At 42.2% G+C, this 22390-nt stretch overlaps 1 protein-coding gene across 5 annotated transcripts in view; it reads right to left on the bottom strand.

Moving 5' to 3' along the window:
• CARMIL1 (capping protein regulator and myosin 1 linker 1) overlaps positions 1-22390 on the bottom strand; it is a 371957-nt gene that overhangs the window by 64886 nt on the left and 284681 nt on the right. For all 5 annotated transcript variants that reach the window (XM_019523833.1, XM_019523847.1, XM_019523840.1 and 2 more), the window contains 5 exons: positions 22064-22157; positions 17197-17295; positions 10627-10755; positions 9889-10020; positions 916-1091 (listed from right to left, as the gene is read on the bottom strand). In XM_019523833.1, the coding sequence (XP_019379378.1) occupies positions 916-1091; positions 9889-10020; positions 10627-10755; positions 17197-17295; positions 22064-22157 (630 nt within the window). The remainder of the gene's footprint in view (positions 1-915; positions 1092-9888; positions 10021-10626; positions 10756-17196; positions 17296-22063; positions 22158-22390) is intronic.

Here is a 22390-nt window from a genome sequence, read left to right as displayed (position 1 = left end):
CCCCCCCCCCCCAAAAGTGAGGAGTTCTATGGCTTTCATTGTCATGAAAGATGTAACTAAGACTTCAAGACAGTGTTTTGTAGGCCACCTCTTACCTAGTTAACATTTTCAATTGCTCATAACTTTTTCTGACTTTTTCTTTGAGACTTTCCATGTTTGGTTTCAAAACAAAGTTTCTTTTTTTTAGGGAAAAAGACGATAGGAAAATGAAAAATGTAATTTAATCTTTAGAAAAAAAACAAACCAAATCATATCTATGGCAATTTTGCTCCACTGTACATACTCAATTCTAAATTGTGGGGTTTTAAAATTAAGTTTCTATTTTTCTCTCACTGCAAACAGACAATGATGAAAATATAAAATGATGTACTTTTGCTGTCAACCCAGCCTCGCCGAAAACTGCCCACAGCCAATGACAGCAATATGAGCTCAACCATACTGTGTATCTTGAATATTTTCTGGCATACACTTACTAAAGAAAATTCCAGTGCTAAACAATGTAGAAACTCCTACCAAATGCACAAAACAATCAACATAGAAAAATAGATGCAAGTATTTGTTTTCCTGTTGCAATAATTTTGTGTTAGGTAAACAAAAACAGTAACATTTTTCAAAGACACATGATTTTTCATTCGTGTCTCTTGAAGCTATACACAAAAAATATAGCAGTAGCAAATATTGTATATATAATACAGAACTACACCTGCAGGTTAAGATTACTGTAGAATCTAAATATTTGCATTTCATTGGGCCTATATGATGTCTTAATGCTCTCCGTAGAACTTGGTATGCTGTCTTGTGATTTATGGAAACATTCAGAAAACACACCAATAGACAGAGAAAGTCATGCCATACATAAATGCAATGCACCACCAGACTCTTTAGCCACACTTCTAAAAAGTCCTTTTAACACACCTAATTTTGTTGAGGATGTCAATTCCAGACTGTTCCAAGAGGACATTTTTCACAAACGTACGAGGAATAGAAATCTTCTCAGTGCTAGCTTCAATTAGGTCTTGCCGTATGTTGGTTTTTTTCATCACATTTGGGCAAAGGTTTTCAGCTGCGTCCACCATAGACTCAAGTAGTGTCTGCAGCACAAAGTGAATGAAAACAACTGAAAAAAGAGAAAAACTCAATACTGTACACAATGGCTTTCATTAAAGCCACAATCTTAGTGCTCTGCAATGCAATAGCATTAAAGTCATTTTAAACCTGGGATGTTTGGGATCCAACCAAGAGTCACAAATTAAAAGCATTTATAAAATGAGCTGAGACAAACAATTTACCTATTTTTTCAAATATTAAAGTTATAACTGTATTTGCTTAATTATCAGTACAATGAATAGGCTCCTATTGGGCACTCAGGACTGTATTTGTACTCTTAAGTAGCAAGACTGCTCTGTTATAGATGTCTAATAACACTTCCAAAGGTCAGCCACACTGTGCTCTGAATTTGCAATTGTCTTTAGCAATTTAAGCCTTCTCATGTATAAAAGGCTTCAGAGCCTGAGATGAAGATGATGACAATGTACGTTTGCATGTGCTTGGAATTTACTAGCAGCATTATCAGGAATGGACACTGGTACAATTTCTGAGGTATACAAAAATTTACCAGCATGAATCTCATTGCCATGTGTGTGAGTTCATATACAATTTATATAGCGTCAACTACACATTTTTTAAATTTGGTCAATTATTTTTAAAAGAAAGTGATGTCTCACAAGAGCTGGATCTTTAAGGCAAATGATTATAAGAGAATTTCTGCTTTCATTAAGAAGGCAAGTTTCTAGTTTTCATGGCTGCAAAGAAAAACTTGGAATTATGAACTATAAACTTTCCAAAGCCTGATGACAGAAGGAAACTTATAACAACATTTAAAAATCTCATATCTTGACACAATTCTTTGTAGGCTTGGGATGGCAATACTGTATCTATGCTTACTCTCTCCTCTACTGGATCTGTTTGCTGCTCTTTCGGTTTCAGCTGTGCAAGCCTTGCTTAAAAAAGCCTCTTACAGAACCTAATAGAAAGGTTTGCGTTCAAGTTCTGCACAGGACAGTCAGTAAAAACACTACTGGAAAGTAAAACTGACAACCAACAAAGCAGTTCAGCCAACCACCAGTCAGCAACATTTTTGGTTAGAGTGCCAAAACACCCACAGCTTCAACTTGTAAGATGTTGATGTGCCAGGGGCGGATGGCAGGAGAGCCATGAGGGGCCAAATCCTTGCCATTGCTGTGTAGCCCCGGCCCCTTCCCCACCATCCACCCAGAGGCATGTGTGCCAAGCAAAATGCCTTTGAGTGCCACACTCTGGCACCTGTACCGGGTGTTACCTACCCCTGAAACAGATGGGTCACAAATACATAATACCCACAAGCTGGAAAATAAGGCCCTCTGTCTTAGGAACTTGTATTTCCTTTATCACTGTTGTGCACCCCTAAGTTCAACATATTTATCCTCATGCCAGCCTGATGAGGCAGGTAAGTGCTATTAATAGCACTCCAATTTATAGATGGGAAGCTGAGACACAGGCAGGCTAAGAGACTTAACCCAGGTCACCAAAAAAGACTGTGAGAACGTGGCACTGAACCTTACTTTCCAAAGTCCTAGGTAAGCACCTTAAACAAGAAAGCACCCTACCTCTAATTTCCTTAATTCTAGTAACTGCAGCTATAGTAGGTATAGAATTTTCCTCTTTAATGTACCAAATGGAAAGCACTGAAAGTATAATTAATAATAAATCTCATTATACTTTTGATACTTTCCATCTGATGCATCCAAGAGGAAAATGTTATACCTACTTTATTTCCAGTAATTGCCTACGGGTGTGTGTGTGTGTGTGCGTGCGTGCGTGCGTGCGTGCAAATAACAAGCAAATAAACTTTTCTAGTCAGACAGCTTTATTGTCATATAGTACTTCTTGGAAATCCTAAGAAAGTAAGAGCAGGAAAAAAGAAAGAGGGCCATGATCTTCTACGGAAAAGACCTGAAGTCATCCGCACCATAGCAGAAGTTCAAGGTTCCAGTAGAGGGAAGAACAGTACTTGTAGTGTGAGCAGTGCTCCATGTCATGAGGGTTTCTTACTGGTTCAGTGATATACTGAACCTGGCAGGGTACCAAGATACCTAAAATCATGCAGCAAAATAAATATATAACCTTCTTGAGTGCTCTCTCCACTTGTCTCTCAGCAAAGATGCTCTTGTCTGGGCAGCAGCCTTCAGGAAATGCATTTAGAACAGAGGTGGGCAATTAGTTTGGACAGAGGGCTGCTTAGTGAGTTTTGGCAAGCCATCGAGGGCTGCATGACAGGCAGCCCAGGGCAGATAAATATTAATTTTCTAAATTTTTTAGGGGCCCTGTGGGCTGTACAGAACGGCCTGGCGGGCCGCATCTGGCCCCCAGGCCGCATTTTGCCCACCCCTGATTAGAAGCATCTTTTGCATGCTCTCCAGATGGAGAAGTCTTACAACCCGGGTGGAAGAACACATGCTTTCTTCTTCTCTTAGAAAAACCATCTCCATGATGCCAGTAAACTCTCTTAGTCCCCTTATATATTATGGAACATGCATAGGGAAACTGAGTAATCTGATTACAATCTAAAATATGTCTGCAACACACACACTGAACAGTGAAAAAACAAAAAGTGGACAAGCCAACCCTACACAGATTTAAATAAGACTAACACAAGGATACAGAAATGGAAATGAGAGAATTGCAGAGGGGTGAATACACAAGTATAACACAAAGGAATTCCTTGTGTTTTAAAGTCTCCATAATGCTACTTAAACCCCAGAGAAAGCTTTCCATTTTCCTCAAAACATCTTAGCTAACTGAAATTTAAATCTAAGAAAGCCAACAAGTGGCCACCACCTCAGTTTTAAGTACACAAATGTAGGCCAATTTGTGTCTGTATATGGGAGGGAGAGGCACTGCCACAGATAAGGGACTCCAGCACTAGACCAGGAGACCTGCACCCAGTGCAGCTGCAGTGTCACTCTCCCAATGTGCTTTGGGTACTCAGGAGGCTGTGAAGTGGAACCTGCTCCAATTGAACCATTTGTGGAGTCGCACTGATCACTCATGCTCTCCTTGTTCCAAGACGGACAAAGAAACATAGGTGTTTCTGCAGAGGAATGACTCAAACTGTCCCTTGAGTCCTTATGAAAAGTCTTCTCTTGCTTCAAGATCTTTTTCATTTCCTGGAGTTTCCCATTCAGTCTACCATCTTCACTGGCAGAATAAGACTGCTTCTTGTATCAGCAGGAGATTTTGACTGGTGACAATGCATTGACAGGGACTTGCAAAGTACAATGTAGAAGCTCTATTGCAATTTCTGTTTCTTTAGTAAACTCACTTATCCTTCTTTTCACTCCTCTCTTCCCCTCCCCAGTTCTCCTTTGAGAGAAAATTCCTGGTATCTGATCTGTTAAAAAATTTTGGAAATGTGACCTCTAGGCTGTGTGCAGACATTTAATAACTTTACTAGAGGCAGCAGTGTGTTACTTCAACCCAACTCTGTAGCATCTGTAAAGATTAGGTACTTCGGCAGGGCCTTTAGGCACTTTTATCGAATAGCTGATGCAATCAGCTATTAGATAAGTGCCAAAAAAGCTCCACTAAAGTGCCCAATTTTACAGACATCAGGTGAGCCGGGTTGAAGTAACATGCTGCCTCTTCTGGGTATGCATGGGGTTCAGTGTGGGAATGCACCAAGTTTAAAGTAAAGCGCCATTTTTTCTATGTCTGTAGGCACCCCTAGTTGCTAAGGCAGTTGAAGCCAAAACCAGAGGTCCACTTAGAAGACTTTAGGTGCAATATTTCTCCTGAGGTCACTTTTACAAACAGAACTGTATTTACATGATCTTAGTGTAAACCCCACAGGAATTCTTGATTCAGAATAAACTATTCAAGAAAAAAAAAAAGCAACTGATCCCTCTCTATCTCCTTCCCTCCCCTCCTCCCTCGTGGCCCCAATTCCCGCCTTGCAAAATAGATCAATCGCAATACTTGAAAAGTCTCCAGCCTTGCCAGTAAAGACTTCTAAGATGCCTATAAGCTATAAGGCACTTCATAAACTTTTGGCACTAGTAATTTTAAAAGTTGACAAATATTGATCTAAAAGGTGCCCTTTACTTTCAGGTGTGAAAGCATAAATGACTATGCAACACATTAACTCAATCGTATGCTATGAAGCACATCGAGGCAGCACTTCTACAAACAATTCTAAAGACAACTTTTCTTCTGCAAGGCTGTTTAAAATGCACAGGACTTGTTTGAAATGCACCAGTCCTGCCCAGAGAACAGAACTGATTATGCATATTTCAGTGATAGCCTGGAAGCTCTATAGGCAAGAATCCTGTGGAGAGATTAGCTTCACTTCTACAAGCTCTTATACACAGGAGAGATTTAAAATAAAAACTGATCCACAGACTCTTTGCCTTATTATGTACAAAGAGGAGAAGGGACCAAATACCCAATAATTGGCAATATTTTCCTCCTCATTAACTTTTTAATTTAGAAAAAGTAATTAGTCATGGGGCATTATTATTCCTTTTCATTACATTCCCACTGACTAAAGCATTTTTATTTTGTCTCAGCTGAACAGAGCTTAATCTGCAATTTCAGATTCTGTGATATGTTTAAGTATAGTGAAACACAGCCAAGTTGCTAACCAGTTGGTGAACTGGAACATGCTCTGATTGGGTAATCTCAAAACCACATTCTGAATTTCCTTCACAAAAAGCCTAGCAGCTACTACCATCTTCCATCTTGCCCCAGAGCTGGGCAGATACGTTTATTTCATGCACAAAGTATATTGTATATACGCCTGTTCCTTACCTCTTTTTACCTAATTTAAAGCAATCAGGCACCTAGGTGACTGAATAAATGTGGATTTTAGAAATTAATACTCAATTGAAGAACTGCACATTTGATACACAGCTTGTCAAAGAGTCCCTTGGAATGGACATCAGGATTGCTAAAACCTGATTTTTTTTAAAAAAGAAAATAAAATAAATCAGAAATTTTAGTGAAATAATGTTTTTTGGTATAAATAGGATTTTAAAAATATTAAATTATTACAATGTATGTATTTCTTTCTTGTTATAAATAAACCTGTTTAAAATAAAATCTAAACCCAATACAAAATAGTTAAGGACTAAACTGATTATAATCTTTAAAAATATTAAAATAAAAGAATTAAAACAAAGTATCAATGAGTTTCCATCAAAAACACCAAGTCGTGGGTTGCATGCTTTTCCAGAACAGGTGAACAACATCTAGTTTTTGAGGTCAAACTTTATTAACATGGCACCAGAAGATGCCAGATGCAGTGTTTGAGATGGAAACTGAGCAGCACGCAAAAAAACATTAATGCAAAATCCATTAATCTGAGTCTTGATGGGTGAAGCAACATCTACAATGAACCAATATGCATTTGTGTGACAGCAAAAGATGGGAGGGTATATTTTATAGAAACAACCAATACATTAGGAAACACTCAGACAGCAGAACAGTCAAATGTGGTAGCAGTACATTCCATACAGACTAAACACATATTCAAATGTCAAGTGCATAACTTTGTCACAGTCAATGCTGCAAACGTAGCAAAGATGGGAAGAAATCTAGAAGATAATGAAGGAAACCTGGAAACTTATAAAATATGGTTGCAATGTTCATTTGATGCAACTTTTAGGCAATTATTTTAGTTCTCCAGGAAAAAAAGTAATGTGTTGCTGAAATTGCAAAATAGTTCTGTAACAACTCTTTTGCCTTCACTTCACTGAGGAGAGCATCTCCCCTATGATGTATTAGGGAATCCAGTGATTGACTCTTTCGAGCTCTTTTTTTAGAATGTCTTCAGTTTGTGAAGAAAATAGCGAAAAATGCACTGAATTATCAAAGTTAAAGTGATCAACATTTGACTAAAGATAAATTTAAAACAATAAGCCAAACATGCTGAAATCTATTTCCATAGTGTTGAACAAACTGCTCCTGTACTGTAAAATCTGTTGAAACTTTGATAGAACTTCAAGAGAAAGCAATCTCTCAATGGAGTTAAATTGTAGACACTAAAGAAGCAGATATATCAGGTGCTTTCTCCACCTGATTGTCCTTATTGCCAATATCCTCAGGGCCAAGGTCCCAGATGAAATGCCTAACTGCTGAAGAGGAAGATAATGCTATGACATGAGAAACTAACAGCCATTTACCAATCAAGTCAACCACAGCAAGTTTCAGGGCTGGAAAACAATCTGAGTTAGAGGTACACTGATACATTGGTTCAATATTGGATCAGTACCAATATAAAGAAAACTGGCTGCACTGGAAATTGTCCGATAAATGCTGTCCTGCACACAGCCACTGTACAGCACTCAGGCAGTAAGGAACAGAGCCGGCAGTATGGAGAGCTGCCTCCAGCTGGTAAATCCAGTGTGGTGGAAGGGGAGGGGGGAGGGAAAGTGTATGTGGGGGGGCCGATTAATTCCCCCTGTGGTGAGGGAGGGGACATGGGCAGGCGCTGCCCAGGCGGGGAGGGGATGGGGGTGGCTGGAGCTGCAGCTTATGGAGGGGAGGCAGCTCCTGCTGCTGCTTGCACCCCAGGAGGACATGGGGGGGCATGTTCCCCCCAGATTTGCATGGGGTGAGGAGGGCTGTAGGTGGGACTGTGTGTGGCTCTTCTCAGTGGGACCTGGGCTCAGACTGGGCACCAGCAGTGCTGGGACAATGCTGCATCCACCCAAAATTTTGCCGCAGTTCCACTCCCAGCGCCACCACCGCCAGCCACAGCTCCAGCTCTTCCTGGCATGTGGGTGGAGGCGGGGCATTATGTTGGGGCTCCACCTGGTGGCAGCGGCATTGGGAGCAGAACTGCAGCGAAATCCGGAGTGGATGCAGCATCCTCCCAGTGCCAGCGGCACCTGCTCTGAGCTCAGCCCCCACCAAGAAGAGCCCCAGCTGCACCTGAACCCATGCAAATCTGGGGACCACATGTCCCCACTATACCCTCCTGGGATGCAAGTAGTGGTGGGAGCCACCCCCCACCCAAGCCACAGCTCTGGCCTCCCCACAACGCCCCACCTAGGCAGCACCTGCCCATCCCCTCCCTCACTGTGGGGGGTGTTGATCTGCCCTCCCCCTGCCACTTCACCCCCTCCCTCCTCTTCCACCATACCAGACCTACCAGCTGAAGGCACCTGTATCAGAAATTGGATTGGTATCGGCCAATATGCCTCCTTAAATATTGACCATCAGTATCAGCCCCAAAAATCTCTACTGGTGTACCCCTAATTCGAGTACATGTTTGCTGCTCATGGTTTGTTTTTTTGCTGGAAAAACTGTCCCCCTCTTCTAGTCTATGAGAAAAATGTGCAAGGAGAGGATAACTTCTTCCAGTTATCCTCTCCTTTGAAAGCGTGAAGGACAGCCCAAGCCACTTGAGATGCTAATTCTTGAAAAACAGGCAAATAGGAAGTTGGGGGGGGTGCATTTTAATTAGAGTGGCTCTCAGGAGCTGCTCTAATGACAGCGTCTTGTGTATTCAGCACCCCACATTTCAAAATGATGGTGGGGGTGCTTTAACTAAAGCTTTTTTGATAAACTTTAGTTAAAGCTCCTCCACCACCATTTTCAAACATGGGACACTGAATACATGGGACACTGAAGCACTGGAGTGTCAGAGCACATTTAAAAGTGCCCTTAAATTTCAGTCACTTTCACTTAAACATATTCACTAATTTTTCCAAATTAACCTGAAATAATTTGCCAACTACAGTTAATCTCTTTGTTCTGCAACTTAGTTAGCTGTATACATAGAGCATATTCTGACGACGTAAGGTTTATTTACCCAAAACATTTATGGTTGCTTAGTTTAATAAAAAAAAATTATATGCCATTTACCATTTCTATTACCATCTTAATACAGCTGCCGTATACAAAATAAAAAGTTGATCATCCAGTAAATAAGCACTATTTTGTTGATAATTTTCTAACCCTTCTTAGTAAAGCAGAATTAATGAGAATCTAAATATATTAAGGAATTGATTGAATACAGGTCTATAGTTGTAGTGTACCCTGCTACGTTGAAAAAATTATACCAAACGGTCATATCTATCAATGAGACACTACTCTTCTTTACAAAATAAGTGAAATACAAGTTGAAAAGTTTATTAAAATGGATTCTTTTTAAATGAAGCTTTTCCACTTTGTGATTTAAATCATGATTTAGATAGCTGGTTAAACTACCTTGATTTAAACCCACACTGATAGGCACTCACTAAAGTCCTGTGGTAAACTTACTGAAACTGAAGGATTGAAGTGGCACTCAAAGTTGACCTTGGGCTGAGAGCACATAGCGGTGGTTCTCTACAGAAGAAGCTACCCCTAACTCACACTCCACTGAGACACCTGAATTGGCAAGTTTATCTGTCAAAGTATGTGAGGCTTTCTAGGGTGCCTGGACAGGGAACTGGTTTGGTACAACTCCACTGCAGTGTAAATGTAAATCTTTTGCTTTGGCAAAATCCCAATAGAGGACAGAGGTGTTTATAGCCTTTGACATGGCTGTGTCCTTAGATACAAGATGGTGCATCCTGTGTCCTTAGATACAAGATGGTGCATCTCTTTCTCTTCCTTGAGAATGCTTAACTTTGTACTTTTAACTCAGAACATTTTTCTAGGAGCTAGTCACCCAGAACAAAAACACTCAGTGTTCCAAAATTAATACCAAGAAAGCAAATTGAAGTTTTATGGGTTTTCTAATTCTTGCTCTGCATTTGAATGGCACTTGCATTTACGATAGCAATAGCAGTTCTTGATTTAAGTTCATGTCCATCATTAGCCATTTTTTATATCTGTAAGATCTAAAACCACCTATATCCAGACCTTAAGTTGCTCATCCACAACTCTTGTGACTTCCCCAGCCATGGATTCTAACGTCTCCTGTATTGGATTGGATAACGAACCATTCACTGCTGCCCAAGAAGGTCCACCGAGGTGGTATAAGTTCGGCAACAACTGTAAAACAAAGCCAACAATTTGAAAAATTAGCCTTTCTGGTGATTATCTTCAAATCTAGAAAAACAGATGAAAAAATGCATTCATTTTAACATTCTTTATTTAACATTCTGAATAAAAACCAGTTCAGATAACATGGGGAAAAGGTGAGTTCTTACCAATCCATAAAAGGATTGACTTTTATATTTCCTTTATATTTACACCCTCCCGCCCAACATATATACACACATACATATCCTAATATAATAAAGGGTTTAGTCTGTCTGTCTGTCTGTCCATACTGCTCTTGGAGCACTCTGACTGGTTACTGAAACAACAAATCACAGTGCTGCAAGCATGTTCTGGGGAAGGTGGCGGCAGCAAGCTTCCCCCATTCCCCCAGCCCCATGGTGGCGCGGGGCTGGTGGGTTAGGGTTAGCAACCTTCCCCTCTCCCCTCCATTCCCGCCCACCCTCCCTTCCCCATCATTCTTGATGGGCAATTTGCTAGTACACACACACACAAATAAATATAAAGAACTAAATCAGGGCTATAGTTCTTTAATCAAACCATTTTATATTAAACTGTGATCCATGTAACCAGTATATAGTGCTTGGAAGTTCTTACTGTTTTCGAGTTCTTAGCATCCCGCATAAGCCTTTCTGCACATTTTAGATCTTCCTGTACAGCATCCACACCACAGTTTCTTAAAGAGTTGAGATGATCTTGTACTTTAACACATATTCTGTCAATCATCTAAAGAAAAAAGATGAGAAAATATTAGAAGCAAAGGCAGAAAATAGATTATTTGCAAAGAAGTGGTGCTGATCAAACACAAAGTTAAGTTTCACTCAATTCATAGATGCTAGAGTCGGAAGGGACATCAACAGATCATTGAGTCCGACCCCCTGCCTGGGCAGGAAAGAGTGCTGGGCTCAGATCACCCCAGCCAGATGCCTATCCAGCTTTCTTGTAAAGACCCCCAAGGTAGGGAAGAGCACCGCCTCCCTTGGAAGCCCCTGCCAAATTTTGGTCACCCTTACTATGAAGAAATTTTTCCTGATATCTAGCCTAAATCTGCTTTCTGTCAGTTTGTGACCCTTGTTCCTTGTTACCCCAAAAGGCGCCCTTGTGAACAGAGCATCTGTAATCCCTTGCTGCGTCCCCCTAATGAATTTTTAGGCGGCCACAGGATCACCTCTCAGCCTTCTCTTGTGGAAGCTGAAGAGGTCTAGGGCCCTCAGTCTCTCCTCATAGGGCTTGTCCTATAAGCCCCTGATCATACAAGTGGCCCTCCTCCGGACCCTCTTGAGTCTATCAACATCCTACTTGAAGTGTGGCACCCAAAACTGGATGCAGTACTCCAACTGCAGTCTGACCAATGCTGCATAGAGGGGAAGTATCCCTTCCTTGGATCTATTCATCATGCATCTGCTGATGCATGATAAAGTGTGGTTAGCTTTGCTGATGATTCATCACACTGATGACTCATGTTCATCTTGGAGTCCACTATGACTCCAAGATCCCTTTTCGCTTCTGTGCTGCTGAGAGGGTCACTTCCCAGCCAGTAAGTGTCCTAGATATTTTTGAGCCCTAGGTGCAGCACTCTGCACTTGTCCTTGTACTGTATCCTATTGTGTACTGCCCACTTTTTTTAACCTGTCCAGGTCGGCCTGCAATCGTTTCCTACCCTCTGGAGTGTGCACTTCATCCCACAATTTAGTATTGTCCACAAACTTGGACACAGTACAATTCACATGTACATCCAGTCCAGATTCCAGATCTAAATGAACATGATGGTATTTGCTGTTAGGACCCAAAGCTCTCAAATGTATGTTTAGAGCCCACATGTGTACAAATGTTTCTGATATAAAAATATTTTTTCTACTATAGGAAAAAAAGGTGCAAGTAATAACACGAGGTACCACCTTTCCTCTTTTCTTTCGTTCTTCCTACAGCTAAAGTTAGCTGGGTAGGGTGGGAGGGGCTGGGAAAAAGGGAGTATACACAAAATACTTTGAGATCTAAAACATGGGTGTAAAGATTATTGAGCTGTTGTCAGTAACACTACATTGCCCTACAGTCAGTCCAGACACTAGTGATAATTTATTTCTGCTTTCTGAACAAATCATTATTGAGCATGATTTGCAAATATTTTCGAAGTAGTAAACATTTCCAATCAAAGAACACTGGCTTAGACCTACGTCTATCAAAACAAAAATCTGCTTTCACAATCTTTCATCATTTAAATTTGAATTAGTGTTGCATTTGATACAAGGGTTCAGGGATGCATTTGGTAGCCATGTTGGTCTGAAACAAGAAGAAATGCAAAACTCCAGAACTCCTGGTTCAGAGATGATACTTGAACAAGATAATTTTTTGTGATTTCTCAGTTGGTCTAATAAAAGATATCATCTGTGAATCAAGAGTTCTAGAGTTTTGCATTGCATTTGATACAAAATGTTCCACACACTCAAATAGAAAGGCGGAAGCTATGTGCCCTATAAGATAGAACAATATTATTGCCTCACCTACGAATGACAATTTTTTAGTGATTTGTGGCTATGAGAAACAGGAGGGAATACAGAGTGCTTATATCACTATGGAGGCAATGAAAAGATTTTAAATAAATTCTTTAAAGCAAGCTATCTGTCTAACATTTTGAAACCCCAACAAATTGTCTACACGATAATGTAAAGTTGGTAAATCCAGCATTTTTGCTAACCAGTACCAAAGCACATCTACAGCACCTTCCTTTTCTGCTCTGTTTTTCTCTCCAAGGGGTTTTAAACCCAACAGATTAATGAGTAGATAATATGGAATTCCCTTCACTTGGGTCATTTAAAGATTGAACTGGACAAATAAAAAAATATTCTCTGGAAATAATAATGTACTGGTGGGGGGATAAGCCAGAATATCTGTCTCTGTTCTGGAATGTTTGCTAATTTCTGTTTTACATTATGATTCATTTTATACCCAGAATTTAAATAAGCATGGGTGCTTTTATTCTACTTCTTAAAAATGGTAATTTAGATTTCCTGAGACCTCATTGTAGGGGGGAAGAAAACCAACCAAAAAAACAGATGCAAAAAGGACTAAACATAATGCAGAAGGAAATTAATGTGAAAAGGGTAGTAATGGAACAGATCAGGGTGCACTGATCAACTGGCCCATGGGGCAAAAAGGTTGAGCACCACTGCAATGGATGAATGGTTAGAATAAAATAAAATGATGCTGCTCTTAGAGATTTTAATGCCAGTGCATCCCTGTGTACCATTTTATCTGTCAAGAGGGTGGAAAGTACTTTCAGCCTCTAGTAATAAACCATTGTTCTATAAGCCTCTAAACCAAAAAAAAAACTGAAGCAAGTGTGAGGAAACTGCTTAAGGATTAGAGGAAATCTCCACTTTCTTCACCTTAGTGGTGCCAAATCTCTGCAGCCTGCATGAGTGTTATGGGATCAGTCCATGAGCCTGATCCAGTGCAGGAACAGTGCATGGGGGTCAGTCTGTGGGCCTGATCCTATGTGGGGTTGGCTGACAGGTGCAATCTGGCACAGCGGACTCTGCCACGGACCAAACTTGTGCACCAATGCAATGTAGCATGTGAAACCACATCATCTGGCCTACAGGTGGGCAAAATACAGCCTGTGGACTGAATGTGGACTGCCAGGCATTTTCATTCAGCCCACAGTGCCCCTCACAATGAATTGTACCCCACCTAGCCCTTCTACCCACAAGGGCAGAAGCGAGGTGACCAGGTGTATAACCCCCAAAATACCCTATCGGGCCTTGCTCCCACCTTCTTGTGTAGAATGGCTCTTCCGGGCATGACTCCTGCTGCAGCCAGAACATGCTCGCTTGAGGCAGCAGGTAGGGAAGTGGCGGGGCAGATAGGCAGGGTGTGGGTATGAAGGTGGCAGGTATAGGGACCCCCTACACATCCCCCCATGGCATGCAGCCCCAGCTGCCAGCAGCAGCAGCAGGCAGGGAGGTCAGGGCGATTGTGCCCAGTGGGCGATTATGCCCAGCACTGTGCAGGAGGAGGGAGCAGAACCTGCCCTATTGCCAGGGCTCCACGCCACGCACCTGCATCTCCAACACTTGCAGCTGGGGAAGCTCTGCGCTGGAGCCTGCTGCCTCCCTTGTTCCCTGCTGTGCAGGTCCCCGCACTCCACCAGGAGTGGAGGGAGCCCTGCCCCTTGCTTCCCCACAGGGTCCAGCACAGGTCTGTCCCATTGCAAGTGTGGAGTAGTAAGAACACAGCGCAGAGCCTCTGCGATAGAGGCAGGCTGCAAGGGCGTGTGTGGGGGCTGAATGCCGTGTGTGTGTGTAGGAGCTCCCTACACCCCCCACTCTCCCTTATACCCCACACCCTTCCCCCACCAACATATACATACACCCCAACATACCCTCTGCCCCCTTCACAACCACCCCCCACCACACACACAATATAATTGACACTTTATTTTTGAGTTGTTATGCAATTCCTTCTATATACAGTAAACAATCACAAGTCATGACAAATATTTTTGTAATATAACTAAAATATATTATAGTAGGTGTTTGACTTCTGGTGTATGATTCGGTTTGTTTCTGGTTCTAAGATGGCAACCCCCCCTCCCAAAAAGAATATAGGGGGGAGGGGCAGCAAGGGGAGGGACTTCTGGTGGCAAAAGTTAAGGGTTAGGGGCAGGACTTCTGGACCCAATGTGGTGACCATGGGGCAGGGCAACTGTGAAGGGATGAGGCTACTTAAGCAGCCCCTGACAGCTCGCCAAAAATTGTTAAGTAGCCCTTTGCCTGAAATAATTACCTGCCCTGATCTGGCCCATGGGGCTTCCCAAAGGTACAGAAATTTGGCAGCAGAGGCATGCAGATTTGGCCCATGGACCCCTGGTTGAGCAGCACTGCTCTGGACTGCTCTACTCCAGCACTGGCCTGAACAGTAACTAGAGTTCAAATGAATACAGGATCTGAATAAAACTGGTTTTGTAAGTAGAGGCATTTAGACAGGAATACTTAAAACTTACAAATAGCCATAGCAGCAAGGACCAAATTCCAAGAGCCCATCCTTCCAGTGGAGTGGCAGGCTTCTTCTTGCTTACCTTCTCTCTAACTTTATGTCTCTCTAGCTTTATATCTATTTTTTAACCAATGGCTGTCTAATATAATACGCATAAATCATCCTGGGAGCAAGGCTCAGAACCAAAGCCTTTACCCTCACAAAGGAGGGACATGGCAATTATTCTGTAACTGCATGGTGAGACCACTCTCCTAGGAAGTGGAATATGTGGGTCTGAATCCTCTCAGGTGAGGAAAGCCTAGAACAGTGGCCTCCTGCTTTCTCTCAGAACTTGTATGTACAGCACCCAAACTTAAGCAGAAAGTTGGGGCACCTCTATATGTGCCAGATGCCTGCTCCAGTACGTGCTACTTAGAAGGCATCAAAGCAGACTCAATTAATTGAGTCTGCCGGAGTGTGCTAATTAGCATTGTCCAGCAGCCTTTGCATAAACATGTATTTGGTGTCCCCGTGCCTCAAAATGGTGGTGGGGGTACTCTACCTAAAGTTTGTTTGAAAAGCTTTAGTGAAATGTCCCCACCAGCATTTTGGAGCGCAGGAAGCTGAATACACGTGATGCTGCAGGGTACTTTAGTTAGAGTGGCTTCCAAGAGCTGCTCTAATTACAGTGCTTCCCTCTTGCTCCCCTCCCACAGCATGTATAAAGATGCCCTTGATGCCCAGGTGCCCCAAACTGGACATGACCGAAACGTTTTATGGCTACTGGCACAAGATAATTTGAATTACACTACAGGGCTTAGAAGGTTAAGTTCTGCCTGAGCCCTATTTAGGTGCCTATGGAGACCATATGAATCTGGCCTACAATCTGTATTTAAACAAAATCCACACTCCGAGTCACATCCAGTTTTGCAAACCTGCCCCAGTGGTATACTGGGAGCATAAACAGCCTGCAAGACACCAGGGAGTATTGCCCTGGTATAGAGACTGTGATGAGCCATCACAGACCCTGCATCAAGCTTCTCAGAAGCACTGGTAAAGGAGGCTTGCCATGCTGGGAGGATGCAGTAGGGGGACCTATTTCACTTAAAGCAGCACTCCCAGCAAAGGTCAGGGACCTTATGTTTGTGGAACTGCCAACAATTGTGTAATACTAGAAAAACTAAGAGGACAAACATGCATGTGCCCTGTAGTCCTACAAAATTAGTGGGAGTGCTACATAAGCACAGCTGTTCCACCCAGAAACTTCTCTGTAGCACCACATATAACATCTAGACAGTACAATGAAGCACTACAGCAGTCTCTCAGTATACAACAGTGCTTTTTCCTCTCCTCCCGCTCCCCCCACCGCCCAAGGGAATGGGGTAGAGTCATTGAGTTTTGTGGTCTAGTTCCCCTGAGTCACAGGGGAACAGATGGCAGCCCCAGAGAATCTGTGATGCCACCTGATCACTGGGAGCCTGCCCACTACCCCACCACGAGGATGGGGAAGGGAAGGCAGCCCCAGAGGGCCGAAGCTGCAAGGCACTCACTGAAAGCTTGCCATTCCCCATGATGGTCTCCAGGGCTACAGCAGTCAGTGGGGGATTGCAGCTTTGATTCCCACTTCACTGTAGGGGTAGCAGACTGGTGTAAGCAAGCAGACTCACTGCCATGCTACCCTCATCTTGGTGGTGGTGAGGGATTGGATCCACAGCGGCAAGCAACCTACTATCATACCCCCTGGCTACAGAACACATCACTGTATGCCTTCATGGCAATTTTTGCTGTGCTGCAGCTGGGAGGTGAAAACATAATGTCTGCCCATAGTCTAAGATACATAGGGGGCTATTTTAACTCATGCAATGGCTCAGAATCTAGAAAACAGGAATGTGTACCCCCTTCCTTTTCTGAGTTGAACATTCTTTATGGCATGCAACTTTGGGGGCACAACCAAGAATGTGAATTGCTCTCTTTAATCTTTTTCAACAGCATTTGTGCTCATGGTATTTAAAGGCTCTGCAAAAAAAATCTCTCTTCAGGTTCCATAGTAAAAGGAATCAGTGTCAATTTCTTTATTTTAGTCAACCAGGTTCTAAAGGCCACATGGTTACATTGCTATAATTAGGACAGAATTTGGTCCCCAGAAAAAAATTCAATACTGAAAGCATGATCAGTCATGTACAAGGCACTCACCTGTTGTGTGGTACTAGTTACAATGCCTTGCTGCAACCGGTATGCCTGCTCCTGTAGGTATTTTCTGGTCTCATGATTACGAAGTAAGTAGTTTTCTATCTGAAAGCAAAAGTTCATGTCAGGATACTGATTCTATTCTCACCCACACTCATGCTTTTGACATTTTGTCACTGCAGTAAAAATATTGGAGAAAAGAAATAAATGTCTTCTAATTTTGCTCACTAGACCTTGTACCATATAGCTCACTGCTTGATAACCACACAAGGCTATGTTTATTCACTTGCAAAGTTCATACTCAGTCATCTATAATGCATTTATGGAGGATTTTCCCTTTTTTTTCATTTGTTTTTCTCTTTTAACTGAAATTCTCCTGGATTCTGAATCAGTTAACACTTCAGCATGTGAGTGAACCATGCAAATTAAAGACTGAAAATTAAAATATTTCCAACTTCATCTGTCTCAAAACATACATTTCAATCCTCCATGCAATGTTATATTAAATATTCCATCTTGACCCCTGGAACCAGAAAACTAAGTAGCAACCTAGTTTTTTGAATAGATAAACCTAAAACACCCACCAAAAACCCCTGGGGGAAAAAAGTCTAAACAATTAAATTTTTTGAGAATTAAAAAGCCCCCTAAAATACTGCTTTTATAAGAACACAACTGGAGCATTAGAAATGCCTGTCTGGGGTATTTGCTTGTTCATCTGTAATAATCAAATAAATTGCATAATTGGCTTAGGTGTTTAGAATAAATTTATCAAGACTTGTACTGATTTTATGTTTTAAGTCTTTTTTGATAGGGCCGCTACAATTATTTATCTTTTACAAAGCTCTACAGAATTTATGTTTGAAAGCTGCTGAAGGGGAATGCACTAACTTTTTCTCGCTGTCTTTTTAAAGCACAGTTCTTAACACTATGATGATCTATACACAAGAGATCAGCAGGACAGTAGCTGGTTTAGTAATTTCTTTTAGAATTGTTCATTCTTCTGTAAAAGGCTCAAAAGACATGCTTTAAAATGGTAAGAAAGATGACCTGCAAAGGAGGGGGGAGGACAGGGAAAGATTGAAGGCAAAATCTTCAAATGTTTCTATGGTTCCTCTGGAAGACATTAGACTTAAGACGTGCTTTACCAGTTAATCACATCTTAAATAGTAACCTGGCCACATATTAATGCAATTAATTGGTGCAATAAAACATGAACTAAGCCACAAAGTTATACACAAAAATCATGTAACAACTTTGTGGCGGGATCCCATCATATCTTATATTGTACGTATGGCCAGCCTGATTGGGTTTCCCAGCCTGGGGAGTTCATGGGGGCCTTTCACTCCATACGTTCTCTAGGCTGGAATCACTAATTAGCTGACTGCCATTCCCAGCCTCCAAGTTACATCACAGTCAAGGGCTCCAGTGTGCCCCCAAAGCTGTGAGAAATGATTAGCTGTTGCTCCCATCCCTGTGGGGGTGCAATGGAGCCCTTGACTGCTATGCTTCCAAGACCAGGAACAAGGATCAGCTGACTAACTTTCTAATTGCCAGTGCCACAATCATGCCTCCTACCATGGTTGTCTAGCATGCCAGGAGGCACAACTGCTGGGATCATGCATCATATCCCATGACCAGCGGTCCCTCTAAGCTGCACCATGTGCGCAGCCGCACAGGCGTATCTGGCAGCATGGCACGAGCATGCCTGCATGGCTGCGCATCCCACGCACCTTAGAGGGAATGCTTCCCATGATGCCCATAGCTGAATGTCTGCCAGGAGCTTAATTAAGTGATGTAGAAATCTCACTTCCATTTTCTGAAGTTACTAAGGACTTAGAAAGCCCAAGCTCCATTTTCGAAGGTGGAATAGGCCACATACAGGTGTTATAGGCCCATTTCTGCTGGAAGAATTCCTGCTCTCCCAGTAGAAACTACAAGGATCAACCTGAAACACCTCCCTTGTAAGAGAAACTCTCTCAAAGAATGAACATTTGCATGTTGCTCTCCTGGTCTGGTCTGGTCTGGTCTAGTCTGGTAGCAGCAAGGAAATGATCCCTATCTCTTCCGCAGACTTGGGCTGGGGGCTTTGTGACACCAATCCCTACATCTTCCCCAAATCATGAACCTCTGCAGCTTGGCAGTGGGGGCAGGGATGTCAAAGCTGGCGGAGCTGGGAACAGGCTTGAGAAAGCTTTCCCTGCCCCATTCTCAGCCATGTGAACTTTAAATGCCATGTGTGTTGCTCACCTGGGCGGTGCACATAGCAATTTAAAAGCCCACAGAGCCAAGAAAGCTCTTGCTAAAGCATCATAGCAATGCACCCCACCCTTCCCCAACCAGGGACTGCCTAGGACTGCGGAATGGGTGAATTGGGGCAGCCACTGTTCCCCATGTCTCTCCCAGACCAAGGGAGAGGGGGCAGCTGCAGGCTGAACACCTATTCTGGTCCTTCTCCTAGAAACATCTCTTGTGGTGGAAATTTCTCCCACCAGAAACAAACACCTATTCATGGCCATATGCTCCAACATCACTTAAGCACTTTTGAAGTTTTTAACCTGCCCTTTTTTTTCTGGTTGTTTATCATGTATGAAAGAGGCCTGAAAAGTTCTGTTAAAAATGGTATACAATAAATGTAGGCTTCCAAAGATTCTTAGGAGATAACTCTGTTTCACTTTTGATATAGAGAAAGGCCATGAACAGACATTACATTAGTAGGGTACAAATGCCAGTGCACTTGCTTAGGTACATGTACTGCTACAGGAGAGCCCCTTGGACCCCAGCATGCCAGTCCTCTGCTCTGTCTCTCCTTCTCCAATGATAGGTGTGACAGCTCTTCCTCCTTCCACAATTCTGATGGGAACAGTTAGAAAAAGTCCCTGGCCTGTGGTGATAGTCACAGCAGGAAGACTTGACACCAAAGCAACACTGGGAAGAGCAGCACTTTCAACAAAGGCTGTGGCAGTTCTTTCTGCTCCAGCAGAAACAATGGGAAGATCCCATGGCAATAGTGGAAAGTGCTGCTACTGGGGACAGCTGCTGATCACTGACATCCATCTAGAGAAGGAAGGCTGTCAGTGATATGGATGACTGAGGCTCCTTTGGAGGTGGGAGGTTGGGATGGGAGAGGCAAACCACCAGCCTCTATCCCCCCCATGGCTGGAGAGCTCACCCCTGAGGTGACTTTTGTAGCTTTCTAGCCAGGGGTCTGGAATATGCTCTTATTTTTATAGCACTACAAATGAATATCTGTCCATATCTAAATAAGATTTATACTTGCACTAGGTAAATAGTAATGTTTCATACAGGATATAATCCCCATGGTCCAAGTTTAAAAAAATAAGAATCAGGATATATGAAAAAATATATCAAAGAAAAAGCCCCCAGAATCTTTCCCTTTAACAAGCCATTTATCTACAGCCTTCCTTGCTGTAATAAAGCTCACAAACAGATGTTACTTCATCACAGCTGCCTGTAAAAACTGTTTGTGGGCTTTTATGTGCTCCCACCCTTATTAAAGAAAAATATTTCATTACAAAGCTGTGGACTACACATTTTTCCTGATTTATAAAAGACTACTTTAGGCTGGCATGGGGGACCCAGCTTTTCAGCATGTGGGCCACAAAAGCCCCACACCCTCCCTGAATGCCAATGAGACCCCTTTCCCCTGCCTGACCTGCTGGTTTGTTTTCGGCTTCCTGCTCTATCTGCCACTGTGCTACCTGTCCCTCTTGAGCTGCTGCATGCCACAAACAGAGGCTGCCCATATTATTTGTCACACATGTGCCACAGGTTGGCCACACACCTGTTTAAAGTATGAAAGCTCAGTTGTGAGTGCTTTAGTCTGCATGACTTGGACAGCTACAGAATTTACTGTCAACAGAGACTTCACTCCAAAGAGCACTTGATGCAGTTAAGTTAATGTACGATTATGCTGCATGTGCTTTCTGGGTATACAACATACACATCTCCCATAAATATGCTGCTGTCTACCCCTTAACAGCCCCTCTCATCTTCTTTTGTCTTGCGCACTGCTGAACACACTTGCCATTCTTCAACAAGAACAAAATGAACACAAATACTTCTGTAAGTGTAAAAACACATACACCAACACAGATATGCCACGTGTAATACCAATACATATTACATTCACACATAAATATTAGGCCTGTGCGAAACTTTATTCTCCGATTCAATTCAGTGGAGATTTGGCCCAATTTGGTGGCCAAATCCGAATTGAATCAGGCAACCCTTTAATCTCTCTGAATTGATTCAGAGAGATCCAACGATTTGGATACAGACACAGCTTTAAATGTTTTACTGAGCCAGGGGAGTGGTTTGGGGGGCTACCCCGTGCTCCTGTGGGACGCTCCATCCATCCCAGCATTGCAGCATTCGTGAGCTGTGCCTAGTATCTCAACGTATGTAAAAAAAACATTTAAAGCTGCGTCTATGGCTGAATCACTGATTCTTGGAATCAGCATTGAATCTTCAGATTCAGATTCGGCCAAATCAAATCGGGGACAGTGATCTGAATCAACAAATGGAATCACTGTCCCCAATTCAGGCTGAATCCAAATCAAATACAGCCCGTTTCGCACACCCCTAATAAATATACTGTATATAGTTTAATTAGCATTACCTTCTTTTATGACTGACTGTAATAAGCCACTGTGGTCAATAGCTCTCAATTTAAAAAAAGTTTCCCGTACTACAATAATTTTTTATTACTATAACCCCTCCACATGTTTGTATATGTCCATGTAAGTCTAATGCTTGATGACTTTAACAAAGAAGTTTTACTTACCCAAGCCTGAAAGCATAACCACTTAACATTACTATGTGCTTTTTTGTGTATGGGCTGTATATGCAATACCTTTCGCAGTGCATCTTCTGTCTTTTCAGGGTTTGTTTTAAGTGCTTGAGAAGCATCATTCATAGGTATTGGCATGAACCTCAAAGTATAATTCCTGGAAAAAAAGGAAATTGTAATATTAAATGATAATCCAATTACAAAGAATAAACTAGCAAAAAAAGTTAAGACAACTTGAACTGCCAGCTCCCAGTTTCATTGTAAGAAGTTTTTTTGTTGTTGTTCTATTTTGACTTAACTTGTAGGAAATCAAGTGCATTCCTATTTGAAGTCCTTTTCTTTGTAGATAGATAGAGGGGGAAATAGATTTTTTTAAAGGCATAAAAGGAA

Source organism: Gavialis gangeticus, unplaced genomic scaffold (assembly GCF_001723915.1).
Source record: "Gavialis gangeticus isolate Ggan-Ray unplaced genomic scaffold, GavGan_comp1, whole genome shotgun sequence".
Lineage (NCBI taxonomy): Eukaryota > Metazoa > Chordata > Crocodylia > Gavialidae > Gavialis > Gavialis gangeticus.
This window is presented reverse-complemented; position numbering and strand designations above follow the sequence as displayed.